The 22,549-nt window shown below is 50.9% G+C and overlaps 2 protein-coding genes across 7 annotated transcripts in view; both read left to right on the top strand.

Annotated features, from left to right (window-relative positions):
* The window catches only part of SRCAP (Snf2 related CREBBP activator protein), a 33,039-nt gene extending 15,755 nt beyond the window's left edge, over positions 1-17,284 (top strand). For 3 of the 6 annotated variants that reach the window (XM_032328729.1, XM_032328731.1, XM_032328730.1), the window contains 15 exons: positions 36-301; positions 510-797; positions 1,270-1,434; positions 1,700-1,885; positions 2,084-2,350; positions 2,859-4,348; positions 7,826-8,091; positions 8,228-8,430; positions 11,155-11,324; positions 11,458-11,654; positions 11,744-11,858; positions 12,313-12,432; positions 13,705-13,899; positions 14,055-14,138; positions 14,251-17,284. In XM_032328729.1, the coding sequence (XP_032184620.1) occupies positions 36-301; positions 510-797; positions 1,270-1,434; positions 1,700-1,885; positions 2,084-2,350; positions 2,859-4,348; positions 7,826-8,091; positions 8,228-8,430; positions 11,155-11,324; positions 11,458-11,654; positions 11,744-11,858; positions 12,313-12,432; positions 13,705-13,899; positions 14,055-14,138; positions 14,251-16,941 (6,703 nt within the window). In that variant the 3' untranslated portion in view covers positions 16,942-17,284. The remainder of the gene's footprint in view (positions 1-35; positions 302-509; positions 798-1,269; positions 1,435-1,699; positions 1,886-2,083; positions 2,351-2,858; positions 4,349-7,825; positions 8,092-8,227; positions 8,431-11,154; positions 11,325-11,457; positions 11,655-11,743; positions 11,859-12,312; positions 12,433-13,704; positions 13,900-14,054; positions 14,139-14,250) is intronic. The other 3 variants (XM_032328735.1, XM_032328732.1, XM_032328734.1) reach the window with 3 other exon arrangements.
* Positions 17,285-17,309: 25 nt separating this feature from the next.
* TMEM265 (transmembrane protein 265) lies at positions 17,310-21,219 on the top strand. The gene is made up of 3 exons (XM_032328737.1): positions 17,310-17,911; positions 18,946-19,116; positions 20,638-21,219. Exons 2-3 carry the CDS (start codon positions 18,949-18,951, stop codon positions 20,797-20,799), a joined length of 330 nt encoding a protein of 109 aa, XP_032184628.1. The 5' UTR covers positions 17,310-17,911; positions 18,946-18,948; the 3' UTR covers positions 20,800-21,219.
* The last annotated feature ends 1,330 nt before the right edge of the window (positions 21,220-22,549 follow it).

Genomic DNA, 22,549 nt, shown 5'->3' with positions numbered 1-22,549 from the left:
CCTGCCTACCCACCCTTTTGATTTTGTCCTTCCAGGATGCTGCAGCCAGTGCCCAAGCAGGAAGGCCGTACAGTGGTGGTGGTGAACAGCCCACGGACCCCCATGGGCCCTGTCCCTGTGCGACCCCCTCCAGGCCCTGAGCTCTCCACCCAGCCCACCCCTGGCCCAGCCCCCCCAGTGCTGCCAGCACCACTGATGGTGTCGGCCTCGCCTGTTGGGCCCCCGCTTATTCCGGCATCCCGGCCTCCTGGCCCTGTTCTGCTGCCCCCACTGCAGCCAAACAGTGGGCCTCTGCCCCAGGGTGAGTTACAAGGGGGCCAACCTGCTGGGGGGGGTTACCTCAGGCAGATTGTTCAGGTTGGGGAAGGAGTAATGAAATTAGTGTCGAGGGAGCGAAGTTGGAGACAGAGTTGTGGTGGTTGTTGGCTTGGGAGCGTGTGTGGAGCTTGCTGGGAGCGGGCTGGGGCTCCAGTCGGTATATCTGACAGATGTTTGCTTTGTGTCTGCAGTGTTGCCGTCCCCCCTGGGGGTCCTTAGTGGGACCTCACGGCCTCCTACGCCAACCCTGTCCCTGAAACCGGCCCCACCTGCTCCTGTTCGCCTAAGCCCTGCCCCACCTCCGGGCTCCTCCAGCCTGTTGAAGCCCCTGACAGTGCCACCAGGCTACACGTTCCCTTCCGCTGCTGCCACCACTGCCTCCACCACCACGGCTGCTGCTCCCACCACGGCAGCACCAGCTTCGGCTCCTGCACCGCAGCGCCTCATCTTGTCTCCTGATATGCAGGCTCGCCTGCCTTGTAAGTTCTCCGTGGTTTGTGAGTGAAGGCTTTGAGACGAGAAGTTTTACATGCTACAGGGCTGGAGAAAAGCTGCTGAGGAGTATAAAAGTGTAAAATTCTAGGTAGCTAATGTCCGTGAAGTATCTTGCTGTATGCTGGAAATTCATAATCAAGAGCTGTCAGGGAGTTCTGAGAGATGAGTGAATAATGGTAACCCTAGCAGTGGAGCGCTTATTTGGGGTGAAGGCGCAGCGTGGAGCTGGGGTGGCGATTAGCTCAGTAGCCCGGCAGCCCATTAGAAGACATAAAGGAGATGGTTAGGCAAACCAGTGGGATTGAAAGTAGCAGCACACTGAAGGCTCAAAGGCTGAGTTTACTGGAATTTGGTAAATTGAGGGGGAGGGTTGGAGGAAGTGGAGACCTGTGCTTCGTGGGGCAAAGTGGTGTTCGAGGCGTCCCTGGGTATATTCGGCCCTCTCTTTGTTCCCAGCAGGTGAAGTGGTCAGCATCGGGCAGTTGGCCTCGCTGGCACAGCGTCCCGTGGCTAGCGCAGGGGGGAGCAAACCTCTCACCTTCCAGATCCAGGGCAACAAGCTGACTCTGACTGGTGCGCAGGTGCGCCAGCTTGCTGTGGGGCAGCCCCGCCCGCTGCAAAGTAGGTAAAACCCACCCCCTGTCCTGCCTTTTTTCTCCTCTTCTTTGTCTCTTTGTTTTTGTTGCTCTTTTCAGACGTTGGTCTTAATGTTTCTTTCCCGAGCTTCTGGCGGGTGGGGCCAAAGGGAACGTTTGGAAAAGATAGGGTCGCCATCATTCCGGAGCAGTTCTCCCTCTCTGTTCCTTCCGTTTCCTCTTGCCCTTGCCTCTGTCCTCCTCCGGCTGATAGCTGCTTCTCTCTCTCTCTCTCTCTTCCCTTAACCCAGGGAATGTGGTGCACCTGGTGTCCGCAGGGGGGCAGCACCACCTCATCAGCCAGCCTGCCCATGTGGCTCTCATCCAGGCCGTGGCCCCGACCCCTGGCCCCACCCCTGTCTCTGTGCCGCCTTCTTCGACCCCCAGCACCACCCTTGCCCCCACTGGCCTCAGCCTTCCGCTTGCTGCTAACCAGGGTGAGGCTCCTGGCCTTCCTACTTAGCCCTTGCTGGCCTTGGTCCCTTCAGGCATGCCCTGGGTTACTGTCTGTCCAGCCTTCCCTCGCCAGTATCTCCAGTATCTGTCTGCTCCCCTCTCGTGCCCCTGGACTGTTTCCATCCTCTGGGTCTCTTGTTTCTTTTCTACCTTCCCCTCAATGTAGCTTCCTCTTGCAGTGCCACCAACCATGGTGAATAATACAGGCGTGGTGAAGATTGTAGTGAGACAGGCCCCTCGGGATGGACTGACTCCTGTTCCTCCATTGGCCCCAGCACCCCGGCCTCCGAGTTCTGGGCTTCCAGCTGTGTTGACTCCACGCCCCACATTAGCCCCTGGCCGGCTACCCACGCCTACTCTGGGTACCGCCCGGGCCCCCATTCCCACGTCCACTCTGGTGAGGCCCCTCCTCAAGCTGGTCCACAGTCCTTCGCCCGAAGTCAGTGGTGAGTCCAGGTGGCTAAGAGGAAATGTTTTTTCCCGGAATAGACAGAGGGTGGTCCAGACGATTTCTCAGTCGCACAGGTTTCTTACTTATCTGCGTACTGACTTGCTTTGTAGTGGGCCCCAGAACCAGGCCGCTGAGGTCTTGCCTTATTTTATTTTATTTTTTTTATTTATTTTTTAATTTTTTATTTTTTATAAACATATATTTTTATCCCCAGGGGTACAGGTCTGTGAATCACCAGGTTTACACACTTCACAGCACTCACCAAAGCACAGACCCTCCCCAGTGTCCATAATCCCACCCCCTTCTCCCAAGCCCCCTCCCCCCATCTTGCCTTATTTTAGAATATACTTCTTAGAATCGTGGGAGGGAAAGGAAATGTTAAATTGTCAAAGTCCTTGAATCTTTGACGTCATGGGGTGGGAGTGAAGGTTTTCTGGGAAAGGGATGAAGGGGGGGGGTAAGGGAAAGAATTCTGGGGGCTAACTCATCCTCTGTCTCCACAGCTTCAGCACCCGGAGCTGCTCCCTTGACCATCTCTTCTCCTCTCCCTGGGCCAGCCTCTTCTCCAGTGCCGGTTCCCAACTCCTCCCCCCTTGCTAGTCCCGGGTCCTCTGCAGTCTCCGTTCCGGTGTCGTCTTCACTCCCCATCTCCGTGTCCGCCACGCCTCCTGCCCCCGTGTCCGCTCCACTCGCCGTCCCTATCTCCGCCCCCCTGCCTGTTTCGGCTTCCGGCCCAGCTCTGTTGACCAGTGTGACCCCAGCACTGGCACCTGTTGTCTCAGCGGCTCCTGGACCTCCCTCTTTGGCACCGGCTGGGGCTTCCCCATCAGCGTCCGCTTTGACTCTAGGTTTGGCCACAACTCCATCCCTGTCTTCATCTCAGGCACCTGGTCACCCTCTGTTGTTGGCTCCAGCCTCTTCCCATGTTCCAGGCTTGAACTCAGCTGTGGCCCCGGCATGTTCACCTGTCCTGGTACCAGCTTCTGCTCTGGCCAGTCCTTTTCCGGCAGCACCAAATCCAGCTGCAGCTCAGGCTTCCCTTCTGGCTCCAGCACCTTCTGCATCTCAGGCTCTAGCCACCTCTCTGGCTCCCATGGTGGCTCCACAGACAGCAATCCTGGCTCCTTCTCCAGCTACTTCTCTGGCTCCTCTTCCAGTCCTGGCTCCGTCGTCAGGTCCTGCTCCCCTCCTGGCTCCATCGCAGACTCCGGTTCCAGTTCTGGCTTCATCTTCTACTCCAGGAACATCTTTAGCTTCGGCTTCTTCAATGGTGCCAGCCCCAGCTCCTGTGTTGGCTCCATCATCGACGCAGACCATGGTGCCGGCCCCGGTTCCATCACCTCTTCCAAGTCCAGCTTCTACACAGACACTGGCCTTAGCCCCAGTTTTACCATCCACTCTTGGTGGCTCGTCTCCATCTCAAACCCTCTCTTTGGGAACGGGGAACCCTCAGGGGCCTTTTTCAGCGCAGACATTGTCATTGACTCCAGCGTCATCCCTAGTACCGGCTCCAGCCCAGACATTGTCTTTGGCGCCAGGACCACCACTGGGTCCATCACAGACACTGTCTCTGGCTCCAGCACCCCCTTTGACTCCAGCTTCTCCGATGGGCCCAGCCCCAGCTCACACGCTGACTCTGGCTCCAGTATCGTCATCTGCTTCACTCCTGACCCCAGCTTCAGTGCAAACATTGACCTTGAGCCCTGCCCCAGTTCCGGTGTCCACCTTGGGTCCAGCTGCAGCCCAGACTCTGGCGCTGGCCCCAATCTCAACACAGGCCCCAGCTTCCCAGACACCCTCCCTTGTGGTTTCGGCATCTGGCGCTGCTCCCTTGCCCGTCACCATGGTATCCCGGCTGCCCGTTTCCAAGGATGAGCCTGAGACGCTGACATTGCGCCCTGGTCCCCCCAGCCCTCCCTCCACTGCTACCTCGTTCAGTGGTCCCCGGCCTCGACGCCAGCCCCCACCACCACCTCGTTCCCCTTTCTATCTGGTAAGTTTTACTCCCTCGGAGAGAGGGAACAGGAATTTGGGGTTTCTTTGGAGTTCTGGTAGAGTGAATGGGACAGAACGATGTTAATCCTGGTAGATGACACAGCCTAGTTTTGTGGACCTGATACTTAGAGTGTGCAGTTGGCCAAGTCCCTTCTCTTTCCTGGCCCTTTCCTTTTTTCTGTGTAATGGGAATGATAATCTTTATTCCGCTTTTCTCAGAGGAGTAATTGAGGACCTAATGTGCTTTTTAAAACTATGAAGAATCACTGATACATTCAAGGCTGCCTTGGTACTGTTGGTCTTTTGGTACTTGCTTATTCTTGAGTCAGCGTTAGCATCTGATGGCCTCATTTTACAGATGGAAAGACTAGCCCACTGAGTGATGTTATAAAGGTGGCACAGCTGGTGAGAACTCAGATGCGCTGACTCCATTGCTTTCTCCTCATCCACGCAAAAGGCACTCCTCAGAGATAGGAAAACTTTTTTCAGTTGCTGAAACCATCGCAGTTGTCAAGGATTTGAGCTTCTGGGGGAAGGGAATGGCACCATGGACTGCACTTCCCTAAGATCACAAGCCTCTGACGAATGGTTCTCTCTTGTAGGTTTGTTGGTTTGTTTTACCTCCACAGTGTAAAAGGAGCTGTGTTTCTTGTCCTTCCATGAATTTTGTGGTGACCATTTTTTTTTGTTACATGTACGGATCCACACATGTTTTTGCCTAAGTTAAACTTGTAGCTCAAATTCGAGTAAGTAATTCAAGAACTAATAGGAAGAAAGATCTAGTGAATTGTTCCAGGTCCTTTGTGTCTTTCTGTCCCTTTAAAATAAAGGGATCTGCTGCTTATTCAGAGCTGCTGCTTATTTTTTTCCTCAGCCCCAGACCCCCACTCCATCCGTGCCGTTGACTCCGCCTTTCGGCCTTTCTCTAATGCTGCCAGGTGGCTCTGGCTTGCTGCAGGGAGAGAGAAGGGAGCTAGATCCAGCCCAAGAGTGGCAGCTGCATGGTCTGTGCTAAATTTTGGTTGCTCTGCAAGTATGTGGAGGCTTTTTTTTTTTTTAAGATTTTATTTTTGTTTATTTGACAGACCCCGCAAGAGAGGGAACACAAGCAAGGGGAGTGGGAGACGAAGAAGCAGGCCTCCCACCAAACAGGTCCTACCAGGACCCTGGGATCATGAGCTGAGCCGAAGGCAGACGCTTAATGACCCCCTGTAGAAGCTTCTCAACACTTTTTTTTTTTAAGCACTTTTTTTGTTTAAGCAGTTTGTCATAAAGATCACATACCGCATAGTTTGCCCATATAAAGAGTGGCTTTTAGTATATTCACATAGGTTGCAACCATCACTGCTGTCGACTTGAAAACATTTTCACGGTCCTGAGAAGAAACCCCACACCCTTAGCCGTCATCTTCCAACTCTTCCGTCTCTTCTAACTTTAGACAAGCACTAATTTTTCTGTTTTTTTAGATTTTGCCATGGAATCACGGCATATGGTCTTTTGTGACTGGCTTTGTTCATTTAGCGCAAGGTCTTTGAGGTTCATCCGCGTTGTAGAATATGTCGGCATTTTGGTTTCTTTATTGTTGAATAACATTCCATTGTGTGGCAGTACATTTTATGTATCTATTCAGCAGTAGATGGACCCGTTTGGAATATTTCTACTTTTTGGCTCTTATGAATAATGCTGCCCTGAAGTTCACTTGTAAGATTTTTTTGTCTTCATATGTTTTCAGTTATATTGGATGTATGCCTAGGAGCAGAATTACTGAGTCGGATAGTAACTATGTTTAACTGAGGAGTTACCAAACTGTTTTCCAAAGTGGCGATAACCACCGATACCACTTTACATTCCCACAGGCAGCACAGAAGGGTTCCAGGTTCTTCACATCTTTCCAACACTTGTTGTTATGTCTTTATGATTGTAGCTGTGCTAGTGGGTGTGACGTGGTATCTTGTGGTCTTGATTTGTTTTCCTAATGGCCAGTCATGTTGAGCATCTTTTTGGTGGTTTGCCATTTGTGTATCTTCTTTGAAGAAATGTTAGGTACTCAGATCCTTTGTGTTTTTAATTTTTTAAAATTTATTTTTATTATTATTTTTTCTAAGTAAATTCTGTGCCCAGTGTGGGGCTTGAATTCACAACTCTGAGATCAAGATCAAAACCATGCTTTAGGGACACCTGGGTGGCTCAGTAAGTTAAGCCACTGCCTTCCGCTCAGGTCATGATCCCAGGGTCCTGGGATCAAGTCCTGCACCGGGCTTCTTGGTCCCCAGGGAGCCTGCTTCTCTCTGCCTCTGCCTGTGTTTTCGCGTGTGTAGGCGCTGTCTCTCTCTCAGAAATAAATAAATAAAATCTCTTCAAAACTGTGCTCTACCAACTGAGCCAGCCCTTTTTAATTGGGTTATTTTACTGATTTGAAAGATACATTCTGGATACAAATACCTTTTCAGATACATGATATGCAGATATTTTCTCCTTTGCTACTGCTTTTGAGAGTGACATGCTCTGCTGGGATGCTTTCCTTTTTCACTTTGATCCCCAGGAGCCTCAAGTTTAAGGGAGCAGACAGGAAGGGAGATTTGGGACATTGCTTTTTTTCAGGATCATCTCCTAGGGTTCATCTTCATTTGTTTATTCTCATAGCAGCTGTTTATTGAGAGCCTGCTTGGTGCCAGATAACTGAGCTAGATAGTGGGTAATTACAGTGAGCAAGGTAAGATACAGTTTGCGTTATGGTTGCAGTTTTGTGGATAGAAGATATTAGTCAAAGATCATACAGATGTAAAACAATGTGGTGAGTGCTGCAAAAAAAGGTAGTTTTTTAGCCTGTGAAATTGAAGTGCTAATGATGGGAAAGGACTGGGTCAAAGTCCTACAAATTTCCTGTCTGCTAGGGCCCTCCCCTTTTCTCTCTTAGGGTGATGAAACCCAGGTGTCTGATTAGCTTTTCCCAATTCTACCCCATTCTAGTATGGCTCCTGGGTGAAACCTCCCTTGGATTTGATTAGCCACTCTGTCCTGGTCAGTGATTGGAGGAAGGCTTTCAATAATTGTTTCGGGTCCACTTCTAAAAGCCAAATTAATTTGAAAGTCGTGGAGTTTAAGTGTTATTTAAGAAAATTCCCAGAAATCATCCATTTTATAAGCTTATTAAATATACAGATCTTAGTTTTGAATATTTAGGCATTCTGTTTTGGTAACATATAAAGGAAGATCGGGGTTTTTTTGCAGAGAAGTTATTTCATATAACATTATGAAAAGAGTAACTCTCCTTATTGACAGCTTGGAAAAACCCACTAAAAGCATAATGTAGTTTTGAATCCTGTGGTTTCCATAGGTTATGTTTAATTCTGGGATGAATGGTCAGGTTTTCTATGAGGACACTGATCACTTTTTCTGTGTGTGTGTGTGTGTGTGTGTGTGTGTGCGTGTGTGTGCGTGTGTGTGTGTGTGTGCGTTTTCCTCTCATCCCCAGGACTCTCTGGAGGAAAAGCGGAAGCGGCAGCGGTCTGAACGCCTGGAACGGATTTTCCAACTTAGTGAGGCTCATGGGGCCCTGGCACCTGTGTATGGGACTGAAGTCCTGGATTTCTGTACCCTGCCCCAACCTGTTGCCAGCCCCATCGGCCCTCGTTCTCCTGGCCCCAGCCACCCCACCTTTTGGACTTATACCGAGGCTGCCCGCCAGGCTGTACTGTTTCCCCAGCAACGACTAGACCAGCTGTCAGAAATCATTGAGAGGTTGGCAGGGCTAAGTGCTAATGGGAACCGGGTCTTGGGGCCTCTGAGTGGATATAGTGGTTAGGGCTGGTGAAGGTGCACTTTTGGGGCCTTTCCGAGTTCCATCTTTTATGCTGCTTGCCTTCTTCCTTCACAGGTTCATCTTTGTCATGCCTCCTGTGGAGGCACCTCCCCCTTCCCTGCATGCCAGCCACCCACCTCCTTGGCTGGCCCCCCGTCAGGCAGCCTTCCAAGAGCAATTGGCCTGTGAGCTCTGGCCACGGGCTCGTCCTTTGCACCGTATTGTGTGTAACATGCGCACCCAGTTCCCTGACTTGAGGCTCATCCAGTATGACTGTGGTAAGTTCATTGGTCAGTAAGGATCCCTAGACCTTTCCCCCCACTGTGAGTAGCAAAGACTATATCAAAGGGACGCTATAGCTTGATTTTTGTGAATTTCATTAAACACCAGGCAGTTTTTCAGGCTACGCTTATAGGTAGGATGGAGAAATGTAGACCTTTGATGGATTCTTGACATTCATGGATTTGACTTCGATGAAAGTTGAAAATGTGTGTTAACTCATGCATTTGGTAATTATTTTGCGAGTATCTGTTGTATTTTACACTTAGGATACGGTGGCAAACAAGATAGCACAGCAGAGAGTTTTCAGATTTATGGGGAAAGGTGCAAGTTGGTACAAGACTGCACAGTAAATAGTAAGTTGTGTTTTAGGAAAACACAAGGATCTTCCTGTCTTTGGTTAGAATCTTTTTGGTTAGAATGCATTTGGCTGCAAGTATTGCAAAACTGAATAGTGGCTTGAACCACAAGAGCATTTATTGTTTCCTTAATGAGAAATTCTGAGAATAGTGGTATATGACTGGTTCAGCTTACTGATGTTTTCGTGGACCCAGGACCTTCTGGTCTTTCTCCCATCCTTAGCTTTTATCTTCTTATTCTCATGTTTATTTGTTGGTGGTTCTACCATGGCTGCCACAACTCCAGGGAGCACAGCAGTGCTCTGAGCAGGAAACAGGGCTTGAGAGAAAATATTCTCAGCAAGTTTCTCTCTGGGGGATGGGAAGAAAGTTCTCCTCATTGACGACGCTTCATAGCGCACTGCTTTAACTTGGGCAATAAGCCCATCCCTAGAATAATCTCTGACAAAGGGAAATGGTAAAGAGGAACTATGGCTTTTTTATTTTTGTTTTTTAAAGATTTTATTTATTTATTTGACAGAGAGAGATCACAAGTAGGCAGAGAGGCAAGCAGAGAGAGAGGAGGAAGCAGGCTCCCCGCTGAACAAGGAGCAAGATGTGGGGCTCGATCCCAGGACCCTGGGATCATGACCTGAGCCAAAGGCAGAGGCTTAACCGACTGATCCACCCAAGCGCTCCAACTATGGCTTTTTTAGACCAGTCATGATCTGTCTTTTGGGGTTGGATTGGGGCTTATCCTTCCTGGATCAAGGGATCTCTGCCAGGGTGTCTACAGTGTAAATCAGGTTCTATTATGCAAGAGTATCTATTGGACAGTAGTGAATTGTTTCTGCAACAGCCCAGCAGAGATGTTTCTTCAGTAACATGTTTAGAGATTTTGTAAATGGCCTTAGAATGTAAGACAGCAAAATTTTTATTAACATATGCTCAAGAAATATTTTAGTAAAAAAACAATTTTGTAACATTTGAAACCATTTAGAGTAAGTAGACAAATTGAAAGTCTTTGTTAAAAGCATTTAAATTTTTCATCAGAAACATTATAGAAGGTATTTCTGTGTTTGATGGGAGATTGAATTAGATAACCTCATAGGATCCTCTCTCCATGGTTATGATCTTAGGGATCTTGAATCCTTGTATGTAAGTCATAACGTCCAGTGGATGTTGTTGATGTCTGTCCTGTGAATCTGTTGTGTGGTTTAGCTGGCATAACTCAGAGTAGCTCCTTAAAGATTTCCTTCCTGCTCATATACCATTGAGGGTTTCCTTTTTTCCCCTGAGGGTCTTTATGTTATCCTACCCCCGGTTAGACATAGAAGGTAGATCCTAGACAGGAGCAGACTAAAGAGGGGGATCCCATAAAAGAAGGAAATAAAGTTTAAAAAATATATATATATATATGTGTGTGTGTATATATATATTTTTTTAATAAATAATTAATTAAGGATTCCTGGGTGGCTCAGTCGGTTAAGCCGCTGCCTTCGGCTCAGGTCATGATCTCAGGGTCCTGGGATCGAGTCCCGCATCTGGCATCTTGCTCAGTGGGGAGTCTGCTTCTCTCTCTGCCTCTGTCTGCCACTTTGCCTGCTTGTGCTCCCTTTCCCTGACAAATAAATAAATAAAATCTTTTTTTTTTAATTAATTAACTTAAAAAAATTAATTAACTTGGGGCGCCTGGGTTGCTCAGTGGGTTAAGCCGCTGCCTTCGGCTCGGGTCATGATCCCAGGGTCCTGGGATCAAGTCCCACATCGGGCTCTCTGCTCATCAGGGAGCCTGCTTCCTCCTCTCTCTCTCTCTGTCTGCCTCTCCATCTACTTGTGATCTCTATCAAATAAATAAATAAAATTCTTAAAAAAAAATTAACTTATTTTAGAGAGCATGTGTATGGGGATGGGAAGGGAGAGGAAAAATCTGAAGCAGACTCTGCGCTGAGCGTAGAGCCCAGCACGGGGCTCCGTCTCACAACCCTGAGATCATAGCCCGAGCCGAAACCAAGAGTCAGACACTGAGCCTCCCAGGTGCTCCTAAAGTTAATTTTTTTATTTTAAGATATTTTTACTTATTTGACAGAGATCACAAGTAGACAGAGGCAGGCAGAGAGAGAGGAGGAAGCACGCTCCCTGCTGAGCAGAGAGCTCGATGCGGGGCTTGATCCCAGGACCCTGAGATCATGACCTGAGCCAAAGGCAGAGGCTTAACCCACTGAGCCACCCAGGCGCCCCTAAAGTTAAATATTTTTGATCTTTTAGGCTAATTGAAACCCTCAGCTAAAGCTTTTCTTATTTTTCAACTGGAGTCTTTGAGTGCTAAGTGTTCCCGCTATTCCAGCTTCTAACGAGCCCCCCATACCCTTCATTTTTCGTCAGGAAAGTTGCAAACATTGGCCGTGCTGTTGCGACAGCTCAAGGCGGAGGGCCACCGGGTGCTCATATTCACTCAGATGACCCGGATGCTGGATGTATTAGAACAGTTTCTCACCTACCATGGCCACCTCTACTTGCGTCTGGATGGGTCTACTAGAGTTGAACAGAGACAGGTAACCTGGACATCTGCAGCCCTTTGAGGCTCACCTCAGCTACTGTCTCCATTTTCCAGAAGGGGCCCCACTAAGCCTTGGGTCTGTGTGGGTGGCCGTGTCTCCTGATACAGTCTTTTTTCTTTCTCTCTAGGCTTTGATGGAACGATTCAATGCAGACAAACGCATATTCTGCTTCATCCTTTCAACTCGGAGTGGGGGTGTGGGTGTGAACCTGACAGGAGCAGATACTGTTGTTTTTTATGACAGCGACTGGAATCCCACCATGGATGCTCAGGCCCAGGATCGCTGTCACCGAATTGGCCAGACCCGAGATGTCCACATCTACAGGTATTGCCTACGCTCCCCTCATTTTGCAGCCTCTTTACTGGTAGGTTTATTATTCTGGCGGTTGACACGGCGCCTTTGTCACTCCGTAGACTTATCAGTGAGCGGACGGTGGAGGAGAACATCCTAAAAAAGGCAAATCAGAAAAGAATGCTGGGAGACATGGCCATTGAGGGAGGCAACTTCACCACAGCCTATTTTAAGCAGGTACTAAGATCTTCCAGTCTATGCAGGAGACAACTGCTGTGCCCGTAGGGGTTGCTCCTGCTCATGAAAGTCGATTCTGGGACACCTGGGTGGCTCAGGCTGTTACGCGTCCACTCTTGGTTTCAGCTCAGGCTGTGATCTCCTGGGGTTGAGTTGTGCGCTGGGCTCCACAGTCAGCAGGGAGTCTGCTTGAAAGAGTCTTTCCTTGTGCCCCTCCCCTCAAGTGCCTGCGCGCTCGCTCTCTCTCTCTTTTTCTCTGAGATAAAAGCTGGATGTATTAGAACAGTTAGACAGTAAATCTTTAACAAAAATAAGTAAATAAGATGCTTTGGTCTCCACAGATCTGCCTCTTCAACTAGTGGCATTCCTGATTATTTCTAAGAGCTTTTATTTCATAGTAGACTTGGGTCCAGCGTTCCATTGGCTCTGACACTTCCCTGTCTTCTCCCCAAAGCAGACCATCCGAGAGCTGTTTGATATGCCCCTGGAAGAGCCATCTGGCTCATCTGTACCCTCTGCCCCGGAAGAGGAGGAAGAGCCTGTAGCCAGCAAGCAGACCCATATCCTGGAGCAGGTGAGGAAAGAGCCCGCATTCTCTGGAGTAGAGCGAATAGTTAAGGTGTGGGCTGTCTGGGGCGAAAGAACATTTCTGCTGCTTCCCGAATGACTGGTGGCCTTTAGGAGTTGTGAGTAGATTGCTTATTGGCTCATAAGATTTCATAGAAGAAAGGATTTGGAATCCTCAGTTACTTGTTTGAATTCTTTTTTTTTTTTTTTTTTTTTTTAAGATTTATTTATTTATTTGACAGAGATCACAAGTAGGCAGAGAGGCAGGCAGAGAGAGAGAGAAGGAAGCAGGCTCCCGGCTGAGCAGAGAGCCTGATGCGGGGCTTGATCCCAGAACCCTGGGATCATGACCTGAGCCAAAGGCAGCGGCTTAACCCACTGAGCCACCCAGGCGCCCCACTTGTTTGAATTCTAATAGGACCTCTTACTAGCTGTGTTTGTTAAGCCAAGTCAGCTTCATCTTCTGAGCCTGGAATCTTGCTTTTCACCTTTCTGAACTGCTAATGGGAAGGAAGTAACAGGATGAAATGGAATAGGGGACGTAAGAAATGCTTTGTGTGTGGTGTGACCTCTTGTTTTCCAGATACTGATTGATACATAGTAGACTCATTTGGGGACCTTTTGGCTTTTTATTTTAATTTGTTTTAAGTAGGCTGCACGCCCAGTGTGGGGCTACTGACTGAGCCAGCCAGGTGATCCTAAAGAGCTTTTTAAAGGATTGATTCCTGGGACCCCATCTGAGAATCTACTAAGTTATGATTTTGGGGGGGCAAAGGCTGGGCATTTGTATTTTTTCAGAGGTAGATGTTGGGAACTATAAGGTACAGTACGGAGGTGCTTTTCCCTGCACGCACTCTAGGTTGTGTTCCTCGGTGACTTCAGTGTGTGCTTTCTGGCTATTCATCACGGGAAAAAACCAGAGGTGGTTAGTCTGTTGTCAAGCGGTATCTCAGTGCAAAAAAGAGTTAGGGATTTTTTGTAATTACAGCTTTCTGGGACTGTTCTCTTAAGAAGACAGAAGGTGGACTTGAATGGAAAAGGAAGTGGAGCTGGAGGTTTTTAAAACAGATGCTTTCTCACTAGTGGGCTTCCAAGTGAGATCTAGTTTATCCTATGTGGAATATCGCATTGCTTTGATAACTTCGAGGGCTCAGAAGAGAGTTGAGTTCAGTTATATACCTGGTTTGGTATAAATGTGGCCTCAGATTTTTGTCTGAATCAAACCACGGGATGTAGAATTCTTTAATTCTCCTGGTTTTTCTTCCCCACACCTTTGCAGGCACTGTGTCGGGCAGAGGATGAAGAGGATATCCGTGCAGCCACCCAGGCCAAGGCCGAACAGGTGGCTGAGCTTGCAGAATTCAATGAGAATGATGGGTTTCCTGCTGGTGAGGGAGAGGAGGCCAGCCGGCCTGGGGCTGAGGATGAAGAGATGTCCCGAGCTGAGCAAGAAATCGCTGCCCTTGTAGAACAGGTCAGTGTTGGACCCACTAGTTCTCAACCTCACCCTTCACAGCTTCTTCCTCTGGGCCTTGTGATCCTCCTCCTGTCTTCTCTGGTGAAAATAAGGCTATCGGGCCCTGGTTATCAAGTCCTTATGTTGTTGATTACCACTGTTTCTTCCCACAGCTGACCCCCATTGAGCGCTACGCCATGAAATTCCTGGAAGCTTCACTGGAGGAGGTGAGCCGAGAGGAGCTCAAGCAAGCAGAAGTGAGTATTTCTAGAAGGTGGGGATGGAAGTGAGAAGCGGCTGCTTTCTACCCACTCCCGACCCTGCTTGCCTCCCTCTGACCACCCACCATTTGGGCTCTCTTGTTGGTAGGAACAAGTGGAAGCTGCCCGCAAGGATCTGGACCAAGCCAAGGAGGAGGTGTTCCGCCTACCCCAAGAGGAGGAGGAGGGGCCAGGGGCTGGGGATGAGGTTTCCTGTGGGACTGGTGGAGGCAGTCACCGGCGCAGTAAGAAGGCCAAGGCCCCTGAAAGGCCAGGGACTCGCGTCAGTGAGCGTCTTCGTGGAGCCCGGGCTGAGACTCAAGGGGCAAACCACACTCCTGTCACATCCACCCATCATACCCGCAGCACTTCCACAACCCCACGCTGCAGCCCTGCCAGGGAGAGAGTTCCCCGGCCAGCACCTAGGCCTCGACCCACTCCAGCTTCAGCTCCTGCTGTAATTCCGGCCCCGATCCCTGTTCCAATTCTTGCCCCGATCCCCATTTCCGCCCCCAATCCAATAACCATGCTTCCTGCTCCTGTCTTGCCTTCTCCCCCACTGCCTCCTTCACAGATTCCTCCCTCTTGTTCTTCTGCCTGTGCCCCTCCTCCTGCCTGCACCCCTCCGCCAGCTCATACGCCCCCTCCCACCCAAACTTCTCTCTCAACTCCTTCCTCCCCTCTCCTGCTTGGTCTGCCTTCTGTGCCCGTCTCCCCGCCAGTCACCAACCTCTCCTTGGGCTTGGGGCCTGAGACAGAGCTGTGTGCACAAGCATTGGCATCTACCGAGTCCCCGGAGCTGGCTGATTTGGCCAGTTCCGAGACGTCCCCGCTTCCTCTTGTGCCCCCTAAGGATCTGTTGCCAGTTGCTGTTGAGATCCTGCCTATATCAGAGAAGAACCTTTCTCTCGCCTCTTCTGCACCTAGCCCAACCCTGGAGGCTGACAGCGTCCCCAACGGTCAAGAGCAGGAAGTTCCAGAGCCTGCTGAGGGGACCGTCCTCACAGTGCTGCCTGACGGTGAGGAGGTGCCCTCGTGTCTGAGTGAGAGCAATGGGCTGGATCTCCCACCTTCAGGAGCATCTGATGAGCTACTTCCGGAGCCAGTGGAGGTTGACAAGAGCTCAGAAGAGCTGATGGAGGCCCAGACCCCAACCTCCAGCCCAGAGAAGCCCCAGGAACTTGTTTCACCAGAGGTCGCAGCCCCATCCACCTCATCCTCCGCCACCTCCTCGCCTGAGAGTCCTTCACCTGCCCGGCCCCCTCGGCGTCGCACCAGTGCCGATGTAGAAATTAGGGGTCAGGGGGCTGGTCGGCCAGGGCAGCCTCCAGGCCCCAAAGTGCTCCGCAAGCTGCCGGGACGGCTGGTGACCGTGGTCGAGGAAAAGGAATTGGTGAGGCGGCGGCGACAGCAGCGGGGACCTGCCAGCTCCCTAGTGCCTGGCGTGTCTGAGACGGGCGCCAGCCCGGGAAGCCCGTCTGCCCGCAGCATGTCGGGGCCGGAATCCTCACCTCCCGCCAGTGGGCCCTGTGAAGCGGCCCCCCCATCCGCACTGCCCACCCCAACCCAGCAGCCCTTCATAGCTCGCCGTCGCATTGAGCTGGGGGTGACTGGTGGGGGCAGCCCAGAGAATGGAGACAGGGCACTGCTTGCCATCACCCCTCCAGCTGTGAAGCGTCGGAGGGGGAGGCCCCCCAAGAAGAACAGGTCTCCGGCAGATGTTGGGCGAGGGGTGGATGAGGTACCTTCATCCGCCTCTAAGGGAAAGACCAACGGGGCTGACCCAGTCCCTGGGGCTGAGACCCTTATTGTGGCGGAGCCTGTCCTGGGACCCCAGCTCAGTCCTGGGCCGCAGCCTCTCGGAGCCCCGCCGGTTCACAGACCAGAGCCCTTCATCCTATCACCTGTGGAGAAAAGGAGGCGTGGGCGGCCCCCTAAGGCCCGAGATTTGCCCGTTCCTGGGACCATTTCCTCTCCAGGGGATGGCAGCTTAGAGAGCCGGACACAGCCACTCCCGCTGCCACCTCCCCTGCCACCACTCCCACCACTCCTAGCCTGTCCCACTGCTACTGTCGCCAACACTGTCACCAATCTCACCATTTCAACATCCCCACCCAAGCGGAAGCGGGGCCGACCTCCCAAGAATCCACCATCACCTCGGCCCAGCCAGCTCCCTGTCCTGGACCGTGACAGCTCTTCTGTCCTTGAGAGCTGTGGCTTGGGGAGGCGGCGGCAACCCCAGGGCCAGGGGGAGAGTGAGGGCAGTTCCTCTGACGAGGACGGAAGCCGCCCCCTCACCCGCCTGGCCCGCTTGCGGCTTGAAGCGGAAGGAACGCGGGCACGGAAGAGCGAAGGGTCCATGGTGGTGGCTGTGATTCAGGATGACCTGGATTTAGCAGAGAGTGGGCCGGGCGGGCTGGAATTGTCACCTCCTGCGGTCTCGCTAGCTCCAAAACTGCGCTCCACCCGCCTGCGGCCAGGGTCTCTAGTGCCCCCGCTAGAGACTGAGAAGGTGCCTCGCAAACGGGCAGGGGCCCCAGTTGGCGGCGGTCCTGGGCTGGCAAAGCGGGGCCGCCTACAACCTCCAAGTCCCCTGGGACCTGAGGGTTCAGTAGAGGAGTCTGAGGCTGAAGCCTCAGGTGAGGAGGAGGAAGGGGACGGGACCCCACGACGCCGGCCTGGCCCGCGCCGCCTCGGTGGGGCCGCCAGCCAAGGGGACCAGCGCGTTCTGCGCAGCAGTGCCCCTCCCCATCTGACTGGCCCTGCCGGTAGTCACAGAGGCCGCAAGGCCAAGACGTGAGTGGGCTGCCCCTCCACCTAGGCTTTCCGCCACGGCCCCCCTCCCTCCGCAACCAGGCCTGACTCTGTTAACCACTACTTGAAGTCTTGAGGGGGAAAGCCTCCCGGGAGACATAGGGGCCTCTCCCTTCTTCCCACCAAAGTAGGGGGTAGGCGACTGGTTGTCATGGAAATGGGGCTCTTCACATACCCCTTCCCTTCCACCCCACGTGGCTGGGCAGTGTTAAGGGTGGCAAGATAGTCTGTCCCCACCCCCTGTACTTGATTCCCCAGCTATCTTTCACGGCCCCCCGCCCTTAGGGGAAGGGGGAGGGGCTTCTCTCTACCATGAGTTTTTTTTTTTTTTTCTTTTTTTTTTAAGAAGAAAAAATAATAAACTTAGTTTCTGTATGAGCATCCGCGTAAGGAGGCTTCTGATTTTCTGGTCTGGTGGAGGGTTGGGTGGGAACTTGGGCATCGTTTTCTTCTCGTTCTTGCCAAAACCCTAGTACCTGTTATCTAACCCAGAATTATGTGTCTTTGAGGCAGAAATCCCGCAAGAGGAGGAAAGATTGGCAAATCTGATCTGGTAGGGTGCCTTTCCCTAAATTTTCAGTTTTGAGTCACTCCAACTCCCACTTTTTCTCTCCTCCTATTCCCTTAGTTCCTGGACCTTCACTCAGAGCTTTCTGATGCCTCGGACTTGTCCCTGCTTTCACCCCTCTTGTGCAGGTGCTTTCACTCCTTTCCCAGAAGGCAGGCATCCGACCTTCAGTCGCTCCGTCCCCCTCTTTGCTCTCCTCCATCTAGCCAAACTAGTTTGAGTCAGCCACACCCCTTTCCGAGCTCCTGGGGCCTTTTGGGTGGTGGCTGGCCACCCAACCCCACCCCCGGGCTTGGCTTGGAGACCTGAGTCAGCTCCATCTCCACCCAAGCCAAATCCAACCAGAGGCAGGAGCCGAAACTCGCAGTCCCTCGAGGCCCACGGCCAGGTAAGAGCCCCTGCTCGTGTTTTTGTATTTCTTTGGTCTCCACTCCCTGAGCCCTCTCCTAATGACGGTGTCTGTGTTCAGCACATCAGTTCTCTCCTCACATCCCGTCCTGCGGCTGTGCGGCCGAGAGTCTCTGCGCTCTGCTTATCTTGCCTCCTGTCACTCGAACGCTTGTTGCTTGTGTTCAGAGAACCGCAAGGCTCCATTTTGTCCAGGCTGTCGGGGATGGTTGGAGATGCGGGTGGAAAGGTGGCTGGCCGCCGCAGCTCGGAGGGGCTGAGAAGTTAGGGAGAGGAGAGATGATGAAGCATCATTATGCAGGTTTCTGTGTGCGTTATGAGGTCATGGTGTTGCTCGGAATATATTGGGTGGCCTGGGTTAAGATGGGGAGAAGAGGCAGCCGGAGTCGGCCTAGCAAAGGAGGCCCAGTTTGGGGAGGTCTGGTTTGACTGAAGTCAGCTGCCTCAGCTAAGAAGAGAGCTTAGAGGGCTCCTTGCCCCTGCCTTCTCCCATCTCTGTGTCCTCGTCCGCTCTGTTTTCACGTGAGACGCTGCTGGGCTTGAAGTGGGGGGCAGGGCTCAGGGGGCCGTTTCGTGAGCCCTTCTTCATACTCACGAGCAGCTTTTGAGGGACTTCAGAGAATGCTAAGACCCTTTGAAATACAGTTTAAAGTCACTGATTTGTGGAGTCTGGTTCCTACCAGCTTTTGAGATTCTGGGCTTCTCCTGCTTGTCAGTGTGCACCTGTCATTTTGTTTTTCCCTGCTTGTCAAAACAGTTAAGCAATACAGATAATGCTACGTTTGTGCGCCGGCTTCCCTTGAAACACTCAGAATCTTAGGCTGAGCAAAAAGGATTCCGGCGGAACGTTTCCTCTCTTGGTCTGTGAGTCATGAGAGGAATTCCCCAGTAAGGCAGCATTCCTGAGAGTTGGGCTAGGTCACAAGGACACAGCAGAGAGAGGGGCGGAGTCTGACCGACCCAGGCCAATGGCTCAGTGGTTGGGCTTACAAGTACCTTGACTGTCGCCCACAGGTGATGGAGGACGAGGAGAAGGCAGTGGACACCTTGGTGAGCAACATGGAAGCTGCCCACCCTCCATCCCCCGTCCGCTGCTGCTGGCTCCGCCTCCGCTACTTGGCAGCTACTAGCATTATCTGTGGCTGCTCTTGTCTGGGAGTCGTGGCCCTCGTGTTTGCCATCAAGGTGAGGAGTGTGATTCCTGTGGGAGCAGAGGGGTGGGTGTAGTTAGGTGATGGTTTAGCGTATTTGATCTATGTACACTGATCACACAGCTGCTAAGTACTTGTCACAGCTTGGCTCCGGGCCTGGTGTCAGAAATGAGACCTGCTTCTGGCCCTCAGAGTGCCACAGTCTAATGAAAGAGAGAGCTGTGAACATGGGTAATTAATGAAATGTAGCTCATCAGTATTGTGATGGGGAAACACAAGGTATTCTGGAAGCAAGGGCGGATATATATGTGTGATTACGTACCTGTGTATGTAGAGTAGGAGACAGGAAGGTAGCCTTAAAGGATGAGTGACTAAGGGCTGAAAGGGCGTTCCAGGTAAAGGGAGCAGCGTGTGCAAAGGCCTGGGCTCTTCGTTGCCCACGACTGGACCAGTGAGGAATGGTGAAGATGAAGCCAGAGGGCCCAGACTCCCAAGGGCCTCCCAAGTGGGCTCTCTGCTCAGCGGGGAGCCTGCTTCCCCACCTCTCTCTCTGCCTGCCTCTCTGCCTACTTGTGATCTCTGTCAAATAAATAAAATATTTTTAAAAAGAAAGTACTGAGGAGTACTTTAAAGACTTTTTGCAGAGGAGAGTGACATGGTCAGGTTTGTGTTCCAAGGCCTACATGGAGAGTGGGTTGGAAGGAGCAGGACTGGAGGCAGTTGAGCAGTGATTAGAGCAATCTATAGCAGTTAGGAAGAAGCTGTGGGGTTTTTTAGAGGGCTCCACCATTTCCAAACACCTAACCGAAACTGCATGTTTACCTTTTTTTTTTTTTTTTTAAGATTTTATTTATTTATTTGACAGAGACAGCGAGAGAGGGAACATAAGCAGGGGGAGTGGGAAAGGGAGAAGCAGGGATCCTGAGGTGGGGCTGGATCCCAGGACTCTGGGATCATGACCTGAGCCAAAGGCAGGCGCCTAACGGACTGAGCCATCCAGGTGCCCCCACATGCACCGTTTGAATGGCCACACAGGCAACTTAAGTGTCACATGGGAATTTTCTCAATCCTGGTTTTATTTTAATAATCAGAAACTGTATTCTTATGACCTTGAGACCTTCTGGCTTCATCATATGAAAAAAGAATTCTTAGTAAAATGATGAGGCCCATTGGGCTAATGAGAAGGGGGTGGTGTTTGGCTGACGGGAGGGAAAGACTCCAAGATATCTCTCGGTTTCTTGCCAAGGATTCCAAATTCTGAATGAATGTGGGATGAGTAGAAAAGGATTGGGGATAAAAGGTTTGAAAAGGACTTTACCATCTGTGATCTTGTGAGCTAACAATGGCTACTTGGAAGCTTACACAGAGCTGAGTAGAAACCTTACTTTGTAGAGGAGGCATGAGAAATAGACGTTGGAAAGGGAAAAGCCATTTTATTTCAGGGGGTTTGGGTGTCAGGTTTTGAGCCATTACAAGGATGGAGGATTGGTGTGGGACAGTGGGCTCTTTGGGGAAGAAGCAGGGGAAGAACCTAACCAAAAACCTGCCCCCGCAGGCAGAAGAGCGGCATAAGGCAGGCCGGTTCGAGGAGGCAGTGCACTGTGGGGCCCGGGCCCGGAACTTCATCCTGGCCAGCTTTGCTGTCTGGTTTGCTGTCCTCATTCTGGGCCCCCTGCTTCTGTGGCTGCTCTCCTATGCCATCGCCCAGGCTGAGTGACCCTGGGTGGCCTCTGCTGAGAGTCAGCAAGACCTCCTGGATCCTGCAGTGCGGCATTGCTAGCGTCTGAGGCCAGCAGTGGTCCTTCCTGGCTGGAAGGATGATGCCTCTCTCAAAAGGCTTTGGAAGAGCTCTTCTAGACCTTTCTAAAAGGGGGCAGCAGCTAAAACTGTCGAGGGGAGGCCAGCCTGCTCTGTTCTTTCAGTGCCCACCATCCCCGATTTCCCCCAGCCTGCTACATCCTAGGGGCCTCGACCCAGAGGTGGGGTTGAAGACCAGGCCTGATTTTATTAGACTTTGTTTTGTAATAAAAATCTTTTTTAGCGGTGAAATGCTCCTGTCTAATTGTTGTTCCCCTACTTTCCCCTGGCCCTTGGCGAGAGCCAGACCGACATCTGACTGATGGCAAAAGTCTGCATTTTCCCTTACTTAGGAGCTGCAAGAGGGTTTTTCTTCTTTTTTCCTTCTCCTGGAAGTTTCCCTTCTTGGAAAGAACCCAGCTTCTCCCTTGCACATCAACAGAGAGCCCCTGCGGCCAGATAAGACAAGGAGCAGCTGCTCCTGTATTTATGGAGTGCTTCCTATATTCCAAGCTGTGTTCTTAAGCACTTTCTGTTACTTAACTCCTTCACCCCTCGCAGCCACTCAGAAAGAGTGTTTTCACTCTTTTCATTTTATAGTTGAGGAAGCCGGCACCCAAGGTCATACAGCTGGTGAGATTCTGAGCTGGCATTGAACTCAGAGCCTTTGGTTCCAGAGTTGAGAGAGGAATGAAAGGGATGGCGGCAGCAGGGGAATTTCTGCCCTGGATGTGAAAGTCTGTGGGATTATCATGAATTTTTATATCCTTTATCTTGGGCCCTCCCAGTAATATTTTAAACACATTTTACACCTCCTGATCTTAGCCAAAAGGCCAAGAAGCGATTAAACATATTTCAAATTGTGAAGCATATCATATATGTAGGAAAATATCCAAAAGGAATACATAGCTTTTAAGGTAACACAAAGCCAACATCTGAAAACCATCATTCAGTCAAGAAATTGAACATTGAGAGCGCTCCCGAACCACCTTTAGACCCCTCCCAATCACTACTCCGTCCTTTCTTCCCACAGGTACCAGCATTCTGACTTCTAACAGTGGGGTTTAGTTTTGCCTGCATTTGAACACTATATAAATGGAGTCCTATGTATTCTTTTTATGTTTGACTTCTATGACTTAATATTGTTGGTGAGATTCATCAATATTTGGTGTAGCTGTAGTTGTCGTCATACTGTAGAGTATTCCATTATATGACTTTGTTAACGGTTTAGCCATTATCTGTTGGTGAACTTTGGGGATGATTCCATTTGGGGGATATTATGAATCTTGCTACTATGGACATTCTTATACATGTCTCTTGGAGTACATGTGCCCTGGGAACTGAATTTTTGGGCTATTTCACCATAATTCAGAGACCAGCAGAGCACCTAAAGGAATTAAAGATATTTGTTGCACACTGAAGAGAGAGGTTTAAAGGGGAAGATGGTTGTCTTCGATGTTCCAAAGTGCTCCAGGAAAGAAAAGTGAAGAGTATCCATTGCTGGTCCCAGAGGTTAGAGTTACAACACTGGGTAAAAGCCATCCTAGGGCAGTGGCTCTCAATCAGCTTCATAGCAGAACCACTGGGGAGCTTTAAAAAGTACTTATGCCTGGACTTCAGTCCTACAGATGTCGATTGATCGGTGTAAAATGCTGCCTGCCTGGGCACAT

This window comes from Mustela erminea, chromosome 20 (genome assembly GCF_009829155.1).
Source record: "Mustela erminea isolate mMusErm1 chromosome 20, mMusErm1.Pri, whole genome shotgun sequence".
NCBI classification, from domain to species: Eukaryota; Metazoa; Chordata; class Mammalia; order Carnivora; family Mustelidae; genus Mustela; species Mustela erminea.
This window is presented reverse-complemented; position numbering and strand designations above follow the sequence as displayed.